A 16478-nucleotide genomic window follows, 5' to 3' on the forward strand; every position below is an offset into this window, starting at 1 on the left:
GCTAAACAAAGAGACGGGATCGGATGCTTTAGGCTAGCTAAACCAACCCTGCATCGATCTTTATTAGTAGAACGTGACGGCCTCCCCCTTTGCATGCCTTTTTCTTCCATCGTGCCCGTAGCTTTGTTCCTCCACCCGCGGTGTGGCCCATACCAAAGCTGCCTACCAACTTCATTCGTGACTATCTATGTATATACTTCCTAGCTTCGTCTGTCCTAAATTATAGGAGGTTTTGATATTTCTAGATTCATAGCTTTTATTATGTATCTAAACATAATATATCTAGGTGCGTAGCAAAAACTATGAATCTAGAAAAGCAAAAAATATCTAATAGTTTAGAACGGATGGAGTATTTTTTTTGAAAAAGAAAAATGACTGTCTATCAGTCTATATCTTGGAGTAGTGTTACGAAAGCAACTAGATGATCCGATCAAAGAGTCAGGTCAGGTTCAGCCCCATAATGGGTCCATTCGGCTTGCTGAAACTTGGCTGAAACTGGTTGAAAAACACTGTTCTGGCTGAATTGTTGTGAGAGAAAAACACTGTTCTGACTGAAAAAAGAAGCCGAACAAGCCGGTTTTAAGGTAAACCGAACTGGGCCAAATAATTGAAGCGGCTCCGATCGACTGAAAGCAAGCTAGTACCGATTAGTACCACTTTAGTTGTTGGAGCAGATAAGAAGGGTCGCTTTGCTTAGGATGGCGCCAACAAACCGCCGGGTGGCCTTCTATGATTGTGTTGGGGAGGATCACGTACGTAGTCACGCACCATGCTGGAGGCTGGAGCCCCTAGTCCCTGGACGATTACAGTCCAGGTCTCTACTGCCTTTTGATCGAAAGAAAAGAAAACAAAAAGGTGGCGCCAAGAATTGAGTCTTCTCCACATTTGAGGCCACGGTGATTTTGTCTGGATCTGATGAGCGTCGCGCCACCTGTGACAAAAGTCATTCGTCGTTCGTAGAGGAATCGATCTCGGCGCCAACCAAGGGCCAAGCCATCTTAATTTTATTTATGTGTACATGCAAAACATAATGTTTTTTTTAAAGGAACTACAGTAGGCGATTGCCGTTCTGATTTCTTATTGATATAAGTGTGGCAAACCACGGAATACACACATCAGAAGAGTACAACGCACCTAGGCACGATGACGGTTACAGCTGAGGCACGACCGAACACAAGTGAAAAAAAAAACCCCCACGAATGGCACACATGATTTCACATTAACAATGTCCAAAATGACAACATGCTATTATTTCAAAAAAAAATGACAACATGCTATTGGGTAGAGTGTCATTAACAAAGTCCTGTGAGGTCAAACCTCCCTGTCCCAGGACACACACAAAAAAAAAATAGGCTCATTAATTAAGAGCTGTGACTTGGCCTGCGAAACTGATTGCTTTGCTGTCCGATCCGAGTACTACAGGGAGTAAACAACTTCAGATTCCCCGGAATGGAATCAGTAGTGGCTCGCTCGTTCGTCCCTACTACCTCGGTTAACGACAGGTTTAGCAGCCGACCCTGAGGCAGCGCAGATCGCCAGATCGTGCGCCGATGGACAGGAGGGCCCGGGGCCGCACGCGCAGGCGCAGGAGGCATGGAGTAGTAGACCACGCCAGTGTGGGCCCGTGTGTCAGGGAGAGAGCGTCTCGTTCGGCTTGCCGAATCTTAACTGAAACCGACTGAAAAACACTGTTCTGGCTGAATTGTTGTGAGAGAAAAATACTGTTCCGACTAAAAAAACAAACCGAACAAGTCGAATATTGGGTAAGCCGAACGGGGCCACTGTGGCGAGCAGCCGATTGGAGGACGGGCGGGGTCCCTCTCATCACGTCATCACCTCAGCCTGTTCGCTTCGTAGATTATAAGCTAAAATAGTATTTTTCTCTCACGCCAAACCAGCCAGCAGTAAATAATCCACGATCGTTTAGGACGAAACGAACGGGGTGTTAGTTGGAGGCTTGGAGCATGTCTCAGTCAGGTCTGTGCTGGCTTTGGATGGCTGGTCCATTTGAGGGTCTGTCGAGCGTGCGATACGAGTTCTATGCTTCTTGGATCCACTGAGCGAGGGGGAAGTTTGAGGTTGGTTGATGCAATAACTTCCTCTGCATGAGTTCACTGCATACAACACGTTTTGAAAAATCATCCGTCACACCCTACTTTTTGATACGCCTGCAACGACGAAAGACTACGAGATGAACTGAACTTGTGTGGAATTGTAACACTCTCTCCTTTCAGCGTCAAAATAAAGGGTGTATACAAATGTTGATTTAGGCCTTATCGGCCCATGCGCAGCAGTCAGACAGGCCCATTTTACAGGCTAAAGTTTCATTTTTTGTTCAGAAATTCACTTCTACACAGGGGCGGAGCTTGAGAAATATGGAGGGGGGTGCGGCCGTGCGGGCTTCTTGGTAGCAATTATACGATGTTCATACTATACTGTATCTTAATAGCGCTACGGACAAGATTTTAGCTCAATAATTGACACAAGCAATATTGATATATACCAACATTGAAATAGCAGTAATAGTGCTTACCATTTAACAAAATATAGTTAGAGAATGCCACAATTATTAAAAAGAAAGCTTGTTGGCATATTGAAGTAAAGAAAAAAGAACCAACCATTCAATTTTAAGCAAAGAATTAATAGAATGATTCGTTGAAAAAATAAAATCACATCTGAAATGTAGAGGGAAAATTGGTGGCTAGGATCTCTCAAATCTCTAGAGCTAGACTGTCTTCCTAGAATTTTTGGACCAATATATATCCATCTTTCGTTTCTAACCATGCAATACCTTTGCACTAAGACTGTATGATGCTTTCCTTCCGAAAACCTTTGCATACTTTTTCTAACATTCACAAAAAAATCTATATTTTAGTTGATTTAGTTGCTTTCATAAATATCAATTACCAAATACGAGAGAGAATAAAAAAGCATGACCCTAGAATCTGGACAAACTACCAACAAGAAGCTAGGAACTACAAAATTGCCGGTTGCAGGAAGTTGAAAAAAATAAAGAATCAAGTTGCTTACTTTGCCTTGCGGTCAAGATTGAATAGAAAATAGAGCAGCGGTGGGCGCACTGCATTCCTGGACTCCTGGTGCCCGTGCTCGGAGCCCCGGAGTGCTCGCCTGGCGAGTAGCCGCCTGGCCAGCTGCGCAGCAATGCCGCTGCCGTCGTCCAGCCGATCATCTGCCACCGGACTTCGCACCACTACGCGTCAAGGGGAGAGACTAGTCGCGGGACTGCGGGAGGGTGAGGCGACGCGTGACGGCGTGAGTCGAAGCGCCGCCCGATGGTTCCGTGCGGAGGTGTGGTGGCTGATGTTTGGCTACCTGTTGGGCCATTGTTGGGCAGCCGTGGGCTCCATCTCTCTGGCTGAGCTGAGCTGTGGGTGCAGATGATTGTGCGAGAGGGGTGCGAATACGGTAGGAACCTGTATCGTACAGCATATTTTGCGTATTGGTCTGGGTGCGGCCGCACCCAGTCGAACCTATATGGATCCGCCCGTGCTTCTACACATGCAGGATGCAATACAGATACAGATACTCCGTATTAACACAACACATTATTCCTCGAGGAGAAAGAAAAATATAGCATCAGCGTCCTTCACTGCTGTTCTGGTACTCGAGAGAGTATGCAATTCTGGCACTTCTCAGTTATGCAGTGTATCGTTGTTCAGATCAATAATCCATGTAACTGTGTTTACACAAATATGTCCAAATGGACACAACTAAGCAAGAACACGCGTTTCCATTTCCAAAGAATGAAAAAAAAAAAAAACTACTGTACTTCTACATTTTTGCAACACCACATATCAGTACCGACTTGACCAAGAAAAAGAAAAGAAATTAACAATCTATGCACATAGGTTACCTATCATTATCAACTACCTAAGTATACCTATACAAAGACAGTCTGAACTTGCGAAGTTCCAAAATGGCCAGTATCGCAGTCACAGTTGCCATCGAGTTCACCAGCAAATGCAAACCTACGAGTCCTTTTTTTTCCACGTGATATAGTTTGAATTTACCTTCTCGCAAAGTAGAATCGTTAGCTTTTTACAGCCCAGCGGCGACCCCTGATCTCATATCCATCAGAAGCTTGATCACCACCTCCCCAGCTGTCCGCAGCAGCAGCTGAGCTCACAACTCTGCGATGTTTTTTGCCCTTTGTGACACCACTGTCACTTGTGCTTCCGCTTAATAATGGATCATCAATCCCACGAACAGGTCTCTCTGGTGTTGCTGCACTCACCCAGTTGTCATCCTGGCTTTTCTTACGCTTATCATTCTTTTTCATCAATTTATCAAAGCGCTTCTCCACTGGCCGCACTGCTTGGTTAACAGTGAATTTGAAATCCTTGATCACCTAAGTTAATGGGGAGAAGAAAACACGACAAAGCATGGAAATTATGCTCACAAACATATTCTGCAAACCCACACAACCCATAAATTACATAATAGAAGAGAACATATTAGACCGTGTCAAGGTAAGATTTATTCTACTGGTTCAAAAAAAATCAAAACCCAACCTAATAATGTATAAAGAGAGGAAATTTGTCGGTAGTGCTCAGAAAGAAGATTTGGTCCCAGAACTCACATATTCTCCACTGCCGACAACAAAGTCCCGAACACTTTCTTTTATGTTTGTCACGCTTCTCTCATCTGGTTCCAACTGTGGAAGCTTCATTTTGGTAGGACGGTTGCTTTCCTTAATTTCAAAAGGGTCCACAGGGTCAGAGGATACATAGTCCCCAAGTACAGAAATGTTTCCAGGTGACTGATTAGTTAAGAGTGCATAGGGCTTGGCTGGGAACACAAAGAGGTGAACAACTGAAGCAATGCCCATCTGTCCTGGAGGAAGACATGGTGCTATCAGATATCTACAACTAGCCACATAAACATGAAAGAAATGGATTCTTTTAAGCAAAGGCGAATATATCTATACCTAATAATAAAAAGGCAAAATTTCCGCCGTAACTTTTTTTTCTGCCATAACTTTTTTTCTGCCTCTTTTTCCACTCCGGTATGCTTGTATATCTTTTTTCCTATTCCAGTCCGGGTTCTATTCCACTCCGGGTTCTATTCGTATTATTTTTTTCCTAGATTCTTTTTTCCGTCCTCCAATCTGCCCTTCTCAGAGTCTGTATCAAATTAGGATAGGACTCAAAACTAATCGATAAATTATTTATCTATCTATACCTATAATAATAAAGAGGCAAAATTTCTCTCCACGTATTTTTTTGGTCCAGCCATATCTTAACTAACTTTGTGAATGTGGAAAACCACCTATAGCCCTTCTCTATATATAACTAGGAATCCTAATCCAATTAGATCTCTCCAATTTCTTGTGAATAGGAATCTTAATCCAAATAGGAAAAATATAATAATATGGACAACTAGAAATCCTATATTAATCCAATTAGATCTCTCCAACTCCAAATAACCGGAATAGGAATCTTAATCCAATTACAAAAATATAAGAATAGAAATCTAATAAAAAGGAAAGAAGGGTAGAATTTCTTTGTTTAGTTTCTTTTCTGTTCAGCGAGGAAACCGCCAACACCTGTAAAAAAAACGGAAAAAATACAAGCCTACTCGTACACCTGTGGGAAAAAAAGCAAAAAATACAAGCCTAGCCAGGGATCGTACCCAGATCCCATATAAATAACAGAAAATCATATAAATTATAATAAATAGATAAATAATAGAAAACCGCACCACATGTTTTATATGATCTATAATAAAAAATTCTATTCAACGAGTAGTTAACACCTTAGAGTTTACGGCAATGTTTTCTGATCGTCCGATTAATCGCGATTAATCGCGATTAATCGTCCTTATCGGTACTTAGCACTTGATTAGGCCCTCCGATTCGATCAGAGCGATCAGAAACCTGATCGTCCGATTAATCGTCGATTAATCGCGATTAATCGTCCGATTAGGTCTCTTTGCCGATCAGCACTTAGGATGACATATATGAATATATAGTATATGGTATATAAATATATAGTATATGGTATATTATATAGTATATGGTATATTATATATGTACCATACATATATATATAGTATATGGTATATAGTATATGGTATATGCTCGATGTCTACTATATAAATAGTAATGCTCGATGTCTACTGTATAGTATATGGTATATGCTCGATGTCTATTATGGTATATAAATATATATATGAATATATAGTAATGCTCGATGTCTACTATATAAATATATAGTATATGGTATATTATATATATACCATACATATATGATATATACTTATATAGTCCTGCTATATGCTGGACGATTATATGGACGATTAGACCGATCAGAGGTCGATTAATCGTCCTGATCGTCCTAATCGGTACCAGACCGATTAGGAACGATAAGCCGATCAGAAAACATTGGTTTACGGGACAAAAGAAGTGTAAAACCATGGCATTGCATGTATTAGATTAATCTGCATATTATATATATAATATATAAAATATCTAATGTCCATGTTAGAGAAATCCGCATCCATGCATGGTAGAGAGTTTGATTCAAAACAAAATGAAATTGATGATGCAATCACTGTCTAGAGTCTGATTCTAAGACAAAACACGTCTATACAAGTTTGTAGGCCTGAACATAATTAACCAAAACTGAAAGAACCGGAAACGAAAAATTTGGTTCCTGATATTGAGGAACCGCAATAACCGAAGAAAATTCGGTTTGACAAATTTTTATGAGTCCTTCAAAAGAGTCACCAAACTCGATATCTACCAACACATTGATACTATAAAGTTAAAGTTATGATATCATTATGGGTACATCTTTGTGCCTTATGATTAAAGAAAAAAAATTCTAGCAAGATTTGTTTTACCTTAACATTAGATAGTTTTTTTCCGTTGCAACGCACGGGCATATTTGCTAGTATAATAAAAAGACACTCTGGAAGGATGAATACCTCTATGCAAATAATGAAATCTTGAATGCTTGATTTTAACTCCAAGCTCTGGGCTAAAGGACTTCTAAGAAGGCCGAAAGCATACATTATTGCAATCACCACACCTTGCCACCAAGTCAAGAATACTATCGATTTGAAAGAAAGAAATTTAGCCAGAGGCTTTATAGGTGCCAATTCGTCCTTGGTAGCTGTATACCATGCTACTAGACAGTACAGGGCCCAATATTGACTAAAGTTGAGAACTGCAGCAAAGTAAGGGTACCTGCATCACAAATATATGCATTGGGGTTTTAGAACAAAATGTAAAAAGAGGATATGAAATAACTGATTTAGCTATCTCAACATTGGTTCATTCATAATGGAAAACGAGCAATTAAGATGTGATTTTTTTCCCCAATGAAAGCATGACATAGTACAGTGGAGAAACCCCCCACATCGTCCGCATCAGGCAGCACCCATATCCCTTGTCAGCACCCCTCCCTCAACCCTATCTCTGCCTCTGCCGCCGCCAGAGCTGCCTGCCAAAGGCCTGGCGAGTAGTGAGGAGGATGGTGGCGAGGCCCTCTCCCCTGCGCCTTCTCCCCTCCCTTCCCTTTCCTTCCTCCCCCTCCTCTTTTCTGCTCCTGTGGCATTTGGTGGTTTGGCATCAGGGTTGGCCAGATCAACTTGGGGGGCGTCGATGGCCTGGAGGGCAGATACACTGTTCCCCGGTGCCGTTGCCTTCTTGAATGCTTCGCTAGGCTATTCCAGCTCTGTGGCTTGGCGCTTTCCATCTGGTTTGATGCCACTCTTTTTCCTTGTTAGTTTTTGGTTTTGTGCAGACAGCTTTGAGTAGTTGCCCTGATGTTTGGACTAGCATAGTTGTCCCGGCGTGCTTAGCTGGTGAATTTGTGCAGAGATAGTTGTAAGTCATGTTCAGTGATGCTCTTCTAGGTGAATTGTGATGCCAAGCGATTGGATTGTCGGCTTTTGGTCTTTCGACTGGAGGTGTCAGATGTGTACCCCTAGTTGTACGGTTGGAGCACTGAAGTTGTGTGGGGATGATTTGTGTACCCCGAGTTGTGTGTTCTACAAATCAAGTTGTTCGTGGTTTGTACCCCTAGTTGTGCGGTTTTTGGGACCAGATTCCCTTATAAACTGGGCCAATTGTCTTCTTCTAATAATATTTTCAGCAAAGCAAAATCATTTGCCGTCTTTAAAAAAAAAAAAGGAGCAGTACATGTATCATAAGGATGACGCGGCAATTCCATTCAACAAACATAGCTTGCGCATAAACAAAAACCAATGTAAGGAAGATGCAATTTTCAGATTTGAAGACAGAACTAGAAAGGAAATGTTTGTCTTACCCACATCGTAAATTGAATTCTCCATCACAATAAACACCAAAAGGTTCTAGAAGAAGAGATAATGTAGCGGTGAGGGTTTTTATGATCACCTGCAGGTGCAAAAAGGACATAACTAAGTCTTATTTTTGACTTCTCAGATAAAAGAATTTGCAAGGGCTTGTGGAAATACATATTGGAAGATTCCAAATTTGATAATCAGGTAGAACCGTGTCCCCAATCTCCAGGGCTTCAATACAAAATTTACAGGAAAATGATGGTGTATGATTCCCTTCTCAGATGCATGATGCAGTAGAGGCTGCCCAGAACCAGAGCCACCTTCCCTCTTCAAAAAAGCTATTGTTTTATCTTCCCCACCTACATTTGATCAGACATAATAAACACACACAAATGAAGAGAACAAAATATGAAAGCTGCAAGTGCACCAAACAATATATATCATGAAGTGTATCAGAAAGACAAATGTAAGGGTTTGATTGTTTTAGCTGAAGATTGTGAAAAGCACCTTGTAGATTTTAAAGGCTGGTGGAAACCAGATTGCAGATTGCTGTAATCCGGTATTGAAATATAGGGGTTTCTTTTAGCCTTGGATTTTAAAATTACAATCTAGCAATTGCAAGCTGAAACAGTCTCTGGACTCCAAAGAGAAATGATATAAGTAGACTGCTGCCTGCCTGCCACTGGACAATATTTGACTCTGAAACAGCGCCTCGATTTTGCTAACGCTACAGTAATCTTATTATGAACTACCTGATATTCTTAGCATCCAGTGTAATAAATAAGATCCCCCCCCCGGAATTACAACACATCGATGTGACTCCAGTATGCACGACGGCAGGCCCACAGTGGTACATACAAGAAGCTAATTTATTAGGACAAAAAAGATTGCATTGTTCAAAATTATGTTACATTCGTGCTCTTTGAAATAACACTCCATATGCAAAAGCAAAATACAGTGACAGCTAGAAGTAAGAACACAACACTACATGTATTCTAAGAAAGCAATGTCTATAGGCATAACTTACCTAAACATGCAGTAATATATCTTCCAAAGCAGTACATTGCAAATGCTTCATAACCATCACGTAGGATGCCACAGTAAACACTTGTATTTGGATTTATCAAAGAAATATACTGTTCCAAAAGAAGAATATTAGACACGCTGATGGAGTAACGTAGCACATAAATAAAGTGTTTTAGAGGCCTTACCGACTCAATTGCATAGCAAGGGACCATGAGAATAACACCCAGTACAAATTTCTGTTCCTGTAGAAGTAGAACAGAACCTAAAACAGTGAAAATTATGCTTTGCGATGGTTCTTGATAAACAGAATTATGTAAAAAAATGATGATAGGACTGCAAAAATAGAAACTAGAAACCTCTGGATTGTTGTATGCTGAGAGATGCTCAAATATCAGGTACATGGAGAGCGAAAGCGCAAGCAGCATGAAGAACCCAGCAACTAAAGTAGCCCATATGGGTGCGGAGTATTGTGCCATCAAGGGCACTAGGAGCCCAATATTGACCCTCATGGTGACAGACAACACTTCTTTGAACCCGTATGCTTTCAAAGTCCGTCAGCATCATCCAACATCACCTTCCTGACCGAAAGCTGGCACTTCAATTCAAATTAACGGGATCAAACCTCCTGGATCCAGACGCCCAGTCTATTATCTGCAATGTGAGCTCAAAAGTGTGAAATCCTGAACCTGGGAAATTCATTCCCACGGACTGGTCGACGATCCATGAATGAAGCACAAAGCATCCAAACGCAAACAATCTAACTAGTCCCGTAGAGTTGATAATGAACTGAATACAGTACAACTACATTGAGACCACCAACACGACCAACCCCACCAAAAACCTAGGCAACGAAAAGGGCTTGCAACCGACCAAAATTAAACACGAAATCGCATCAGATCGCCCAATCTCCTTCGAGAAGAACCAGAAGGAACGCGCAGCTACGTGACGGGCAAGAGAACCTCCCGTGGGGCATGGCAGCATGAATTTGAAGGAATTGAAAGGAACAGAGGGGCTCGAAGGAAACCTGAGCCGACGACTCGCCCAACCGGCTGTGGGAATGGGTCGGAGAGGCTGCCCCGTGCTGATTCCCCTGTTGGATCAAGGTGATTCGAGCGTCGCTGCGCGTGATTTCCCGCGAGGCGGACGGGGAGGTGGAAAAGGGGGGCAAATCGCGAGCGCGAATCGTGACGGCGTCGCCCCCTCTGTCTCCTCTTCTCTTTCCAGTGGACCCCGCTGGTTTTCGGAAAGGCAACGACGTGACGCCAATTGGTTTTGCGCAGGCGGGCGTGGGGCGTAGGGCGTAGCGTAGCTGGGGGAACGGGGAGTCGGGGAGTCCGGGCCGAGCTGACTCTGGACAGGACAGCTTCATGGGCCGTAGCCCACATTTTGACAGCCAAAACTCGGTCTCTTCTAATAACGGCTTTAACTTTTCTCTGCAAACTTTAAAACCAACGTGACAGCCAAAACATGAACATGAAAGTTAAAGAATAAAGATAGACTAAACAACCACGTGTATATAAAAGTGATCAAATTTGAATTAAATTGGTCAAATTTGCAAAAATGAAAATTACAGAAAAAACACCCTCAAGCTAGCTTCTCTATAAACATGAACACCGTTTAAACCGGTTTTGGTAGTCCAAGGTCAAATGGAGATTTTCCTTTGGAGGCTCATCCAATCTCAAAACTTATAAATTATGTGTGTGTTTGCTACTAAGATAAGATTATCATCCTTTGTTTATATGACAAGATCATAGACGATCAGCGTTCTAGGTAGAACAAGCGTCAAATCGATTTCGCCGTTTAGAGCTTCCTCCGTGTATCTCAACCATGTGCAGCTCAAACGATCTAGCTCTTGCTAGTGCCTTGATCGGATTTAGCATCAACAGCCAGACATCTTATAAGTTATATCTCTTTCGTATGAAGGCTGGTTTGTTTTTTTAATTAAATAATCTATAAATACTAGACAAGAATTTTAAATCATAGAACTTTTTAAAATTCCCAAACAAGAATTAAAGATTTAGATTTGAAAATTTTAAATAAAATATTTAGATTCACAAAAAACATCTTTGGAAACTTCGAAAAATGAGGTTTAGCTTTAGGAAAATAAGAAAAATCTAGAAAATGTTTAAAACAAGTGTATATTATGTTTTAAAAACTTTGCATGGCAAGACAGATCTCAAACCCAAGATATCTATCTGGCTGCGCGTCTGCGCTACATTTGAGTGGCACCGCTCCACTAAGACCTGCGAGGGGCGGCATCAGTCACGTGCCCACGTTCAAATGTCAAATGAGAGAACAAGGTTCCAACAACATCGACACCATCAAGTGAACATCGAAATGAGAGAACATTTTGGACACCATTTGATTCAGAAATTGTTTTCTTTACAAGGTTCCAACAGCATTCCTGAACAGGACAGTTCGTTATTAGCCGCAGTATAACTGCACGACCTGACCGACCGTCATAGATAAAAAAAAAAACAGTTAATCATAACTCTCCAAGGAAATTCGATGCACTTTTGGGCAACATCAACACGATGTTTTCTGCATCTTGTTCACGGAGTATGCTAAAAACTTAAAAAATCCACCACCCAGTTGAATAGGGCGATTCAACTAGATTGCACCTGAAGGAGGCGGTGTCCCTCCTGACTCCAGCAGGAACTGCGCTGGCAAAGTCTTGGTCGCGCACCCGAACTTGTAGGTACTGTACTTCCTGTGCACGCCAGTGAGCTTGCCAGTTCCAGCCTTCTGGTGAAAGTCTACCATCATCCTCGAGCACTCCCTGAGAGAACAGCAAAAGATACACAGAAAGTCAGGATACAGATGCTTGTAAATGCAGTGAGGAAGTGACTTGAAATGGACTTACAGGAGTTGGTCGCTAGTGTATCTGCTATGTGACTCGCAAACCTTTGTCCAGTGAGGGCAACGATTAATAGCACATTGTGCAGTATAAACCGCAGCAGCAGCCAGATGCGAAGGCCGATAATTCAGCATTTGATATTCTACCAAGCAGAGCTCCAGCATGAAAAATGACACTAGCTCAAGCTGCAAGATACAACAGTGGGCAGTGTCAATCGTAAAACCAAAAGATCACTACTACTGGTGTTTTGTTTATCCAAGTAGACAAAAAGAAGATCAGAGTTTAGTGATATTTCACTTGTTTATCTGCGTCTGCAGCTTTCAGAAACCTCTTCAAGAAGACATAAGGTGTTGGAACAGACATGTTGAATTGCAGCGTGTTCAGAATCAACTTTTCCTGCTCAATCAGAAGATTTTCAACTCTTAGCCAAAAATAACAAATAATCACTATAAAAAGAAGAAAGAATGCAAGGGTATGTAAAACATGGAGAAATCATCCGAAAGATTACAATTGACATGGTGCACTGATGTAGAAAGGATAGAGTTGCATTTTTGCAGTAATAATCTTTGTCTGCTTTAAGTAAATGTTATTTACTCACTAAAGCAGTATATGGATATCATCATGATCAAGTGTACACCATCTTCTAAAAAAAGAAGACTGTGCAAGGATTTGCAGAAGTGCGAGAAATAACTCAAAAGATTACAAATTGACCAACTCTGACATGTTCCACTTATGTAGAAAGGATATAATTACAATTTTGCAGTAAAAGATCCATGTTTGCTGTAAGGAAATGTTACTTATTTGCTGATGTAGTATGGATCCTAATCTATGATCATTGTACGTTTAGATAATGCAGTATAAAAGAACCAAGCATGAATTCAGTGTGAGTGCAAATTGTATTTAGTGGATTACCATTTCTAGAATTTGCCCTTTTGTGTAGGCACGGTCAGAAATGAGCACAAGGTCCTCAACAACTGGAACTGAGACCTCCTCATATTTGCAAGCAAGAAGCATAGCTGTGACTCCAACCAGCTGTAGCTTCTTCCTTGGAACCACTTCCTTTTCCAAGAATCTATCTATTATGTTTACCGTAAGAAAGAGCGTCTCATCCATCAGGTCAAACTTGTACTGAACCTGGCAAAAGGATCGGTAAAAATATTAAAACATGCAGTTTCAGATCAGAACAATTTGTAAGGTCCATGCTTTTTGTACCTCAATCAGCCAGTCAATCAGAATCGCTCTCATCTTTGAGTTTATATCTTGTTGACTGGACATGTAATCAGGCCTTACACAACTCTTAGCCTGCCATAAAGCACCACATTGGTAATACTGAAAAGATAATAAAAGCTGCAATAGAAAAATTCCAAGATAGTAGAAGCCTGCATAAGTCTTTGTGAATGTAAGGATACTGTCTGCAATAAGTTTTCATTCTGGTGACCACGATTTGCTTCAAAAATACTTTAGGAACCAATTTTAGTAGTACAAAGACATTATGAACTGTTGTAGCTTTCACAGTTGTATAACAGATGAAGTGGTTCCAATCGTACAAGTATTATGTAGTGATGATTTTAGCGCAGTGTAACTTTGCAATGTGTTGCACATGACAACTAGCACAATAGTTACCTACTCCTGGCTGTGAGGTGGACCAATGTGCTATATCAGTATCACTCGATTCAAAACATACTTACATTTTTTTACCTAGTTGCTTAAAGTGCATAAAAGATACTAATCAACGTTAGACATACATTTCCACATTATACCATACTGCAGTTAAGATTCTTGTCTGAAATAGAATGGTCCTTACAGGTTTCCGGTCTAACTTATTCAGTTTCGCAAGGAACTGGTTCATTCTTATAAGCACATTATAGATGAAGCATCTGCGCATTCCTGATATTCATGCAAAAGTTCAGAAATCATGATTTGAGATTATCTACCAAAAAGGAACAAGATAAGCATCGTCTGACAATAAACCACCTCATTTTCTCTGTAGAACTTGTAAAGCTCTTCAACATATTCTGTTGCTGCAAGCGGGTTCCCCGAGTCTGCACTGTCAATATCCATGAGCGATTCATCTTGGTTCATCTCCTTGTTCTCTGTCTCACCCTGCATTGCCAAACATAACAGTAAGCCAGAGCCATGACAAAGATGCCCAAAACCCATCCCTTTCTGAGCAAGAGCACAAATCAGAAGTGCAAATACCATGTCGATGTCACTATCACTATCGTCTACCGGCTCGTGGAGTTCCACGTCGATATCAAAGGTGCCATCGCCGATTGATTCCTTCTGCTGATCAACTCCGGGTTCTAGATCAGTTAGGATCGGCTGACATTCAGGTTGCTCTTTGCTCGACAAGGAGGCGGCAAATTTCCTGAACAACCAAAGCAATACCCAGATCAAATCAAAGCCTGCAAGAAACGTCAGAGGTGCAAGAACACCTAGCACGCGTCCTAACCTTGTCATGGGCCGGCTGCTTGGCAACGCTGTCTTCTTTTCGTCCCTTCTCTTCCTGGAGAGAAGAAAGGAACGCCACGGTTAAACAGATTTGGACCCCAAGAACCACGAAAAAGACACGATCTTGGGGGCAGGAGATTACTGCAGCATGGGCTTCTTGGCGACGGCGCAGGGGTACGGGGCAACCCCGACGAGGTTCTTGATGTCCGTGAGCGCGCGCCGGCTCCCCATCTCTGCACAAATCAGGAGATCAGAAACCATGGGCTCGCGACGCAGCAAACAATCCAAGAAGAGATCAGCCCGGGCCGCCGCCCGCACCCACCTCGGACGCCTGGCGCGGGCTTCCCCGCCGCTGGCCTCCTGTTCTCATCAGCCGCCCTCGCCGCCATCGTCCCCGACGCCGACCTGCACACAGCACACGGCGGCGGCTCAGGATTCGATTCAAGAAACGGCCCCCGATTCCCGTGGAGAGAGCGCAGCGCAGCGATTCGTCAAGCGCACCCGCAGTAGGAGGAGGAGGAGACGGATCGGCCGGCCTGTCGATCCAGCCGAGACGCGGCGGCGGTGCCTTACGGACGCAGGAGCCCCGGAGCGACGCGGACCATACGAATGCAGGGGGCGGCGGCGGCGTTAATAATAACACAACCAGAGCAACGGCTCTCTAGTCCTACTCTCTCTCTCTCTCTCTCTCCTCTCTGGCCGCCTCCTTGGGATTCGAAGGAGGAGAGAGATAGAGAGGAAGGATTGGAAATATTTTGGAGCGGGTTTTATTTTGTTTTTGGTTTGTTCTTGGAGAAGAAATCGGAAGAGAGCGTTGAGAGGGAAGGGGGCTGGGGTTTGTCTAGGGGAGAATTTAGGTGCGGCGAGGCTGCGTGAGAGGGAAGGGGAGAATTTGAAAGGGGGAAAAGCAGGCCAACGGCTAGTGGGCCGCTGGACCGGACAGCTCGAGGAGGGCCGGCCGTCTGCCCGTCTGTAACGGTCGCCTCCCCTCTCCAACGGGCATGCACGTGCACGTGTGTGTTTCAAACAGACGGCTCCGGTTGCGCTCTGCGCGGCTACGCCGGTGTCGTCCGACCCGGGCTAGGCTCGCGGACGTTTCGCAGCGACGCGTGGGCATGTTGGTGTACATGGGATCCACTTGTAACCGGGTAGCGTGAGCGACTCCGAGTCGTGTCTCTCGTCACTCACGCCCGACGCCCCTCCCAGTCGACCTCGACGGCCCCCCGCTCGCCGCTCCGCTCCAGTGCTCCACTGACCTAGGTGCGATCGGACGGCGGGATCATAAAGGAGATGATGGGCCTGCGCTGGGAGCCGCTTGGCAGAGACTAGCGACGGCTCATCTGATGGCCTCTCATGTTCTAGTTGCATGCACCATCTGTTTGAATAGGGACCAAGAGGGAACGGGTCTTTATAGTTCCTAGCCAGCTTCCAGTGTAAATGGAGTAATTCCTATTTGATTCCCACTAGAATCTGTACAAAATTTTAACGTCTAGATGAGAAAAAGTGATTTTATGGAGAAACTGCTCACTCTACCAAACGCATAGAGTAAATTTCACTAGCGGTACTTAAACTCGTCCCGAGTTCTCATCCAGGTCCCGGTACTTTCAAATTGCATATTTAGCTCCCTAAATTTGTCCTAAGTTCTCATCCAGATCCCGGTACTTTTAAATTGCGCATTTAGTTCTCCAAACTTGTCCCAAGCTCTTATACAGGTCCCAATACTTTTAAATTGCACACTCGGGGCCCTAAAGGTGTATTGTTGTACCATTATGGGAGTGTGGGGAACTAAGCGTGAATAGATGATGAGAATGAGCATGAGCTCCTGCTCATCGAGGGAGCGAAAGGACTGTGGTGG

The 16478-nt window shown here is 43.1% G+C and overlaps 2 protein-coding genes across 4 annotated transcripts; both read right to left on the reverse strand.

The window, feature by feature from the left end:
- Positions 1-3657: 3657 nt before the first annotated feature.
- Positions 3658-10560, reverse strand: LOC136496995 (protein LAZ1-like). 2 transcript variants are annotated; one of them, XM_066492775.1, is made up of 9 exons: positions 10340-10558; positions 9672-9966; positions 9501-9557; positions 9317-9425; positions 8464-8648; positions 8295-8383; positions 6949-7210; positions 4601-4849; positions 3658-4369 (listed from the first exon to the last, which is right to left on the reverse strand). In XM_066492775.1, the coding sequence occupies exons 2-9, from the start codon at positions 9822-9824 to the stop codon at positions 4052-4054; spliced, it is 1422 nt and encodes a 473-aa protein (XP_066348872.1). In that variant the 5' UTR covers positions 9825-9966; positions 10340-10558; the 3' UTR covers positions 3658-4051. The 2 variants fall into 2 exon arrangements, with proteins under 2 accessions (XP_066348872.1, XP_066348871.1); XM_066492774.1 differs by having other exon boundaries at positions 9317-9557; positions 10340-10560.
- Positions 10561-11668: 1108 nt separating this feature from the next.
- LOC136497454 (cyclin-B2-1-like) lies at positions 11669-15502 on the reverse strand. Of its 2 annotated transcripts, XM_066493254.1 has the most exons (11): positions 15125-15494; positions 14946-15028; positions 14766-14856; positions 14625-14678; positions 14372-14540; positions 14147-14275; positions 13385-13474; positions 13085-13306; positions 12470-12568; positions 12179-12357; positions 11669-12094 (listed from the first exon to the last, which is right to left on the reverse strand). In XM_066493254.1, the coding sequence occupies exons 2-11, from the start codon at positions 15010-15012 to the stop codon at positions 11926-11928; spliced, it is 1269 nt and encodes a 422-aa protein (XP_066349351.1). In that variant the 5' UTR covers positions 15013-15028; positions 15125-15494; the 3' UTR covers positions 11669-11925. The 2 variants fall into 2 exon arrangements, with proteins under 2 accessions (XP_066349351.1, XP_066349352.1); XM_066493255.1 differs by lacking the exon at positions 11669-12094 and having other exon boundaries at positions 12215-12357; positions 12501-12568; positions 15125-15502.
- Positions 15503-16478: the final 976 nt, after the last annotated feature.

Source organism: Miscanthus floridulus, chromosome 12, assembly GCF_019320115.1.
Source record: "Miscanthus floridulus cultivar M001 chromosome 12, ASM1932011v1, whole genome shotgun sequence".
NCBI lineage: Eukaryota > Viridiplantae > Streptophyta > Magnoliopsida > Poales > Poaceae > Miscanthus > Miscanthus floridulus.

What these genes read in the sequence shown, in the direction of transcription:
- LOC136496995 (XM_066492774.1), bottom strand. Translation starts at nt 9,824, where the DNA reads ATGAGGGTCAATATTGGGCTCCTAGTGCCCTTGATGGCACAATACTCC. An exon ending in AATTTGGAATCTTCCAATAT is followed by an intron (nt 8,384 to 8,463) that starts GTATTTCCACAA and finishes TTGCACCTGCAG; the next exon opens with GTGATCATAAAAACCCTCAC. An exon ending in ATTTCATTATTTGCATAGAG is followed by an intron (nt 4,850 to 6,948) that starts GTATTCATCCTT and finishes CCTCCAGGACAG; the next exon opens with ATGGGCATTGCTTCAGTTGT.
- LOC136497454 (XM_066493254.1), bottom strand. Translation starts at nt 15,012, where the DNA reads ATGGCGGCGAGGGCGGCTGATGAGAACAGGAGGCCAGCGGCGGGGAAG. An exon ending in AGTTCTACAGAGAAAATGAG is followed by an intron (nt 13,475 to 14,146) that starts GTGGTTTATTGT and finishes GCTTTATGGCAG; the next exon opens with GCTAAGAGTTGTGTAAGGCC. An exon ending in CTGCAGACGCAGATAAACAA is followed by an intron (nt 12,358 to 12,469) that starts GTGAAATATCAC and finishes TGTATCTTGCAG; the next exon opens with CTTGAGCTAGTGTCATTTTT.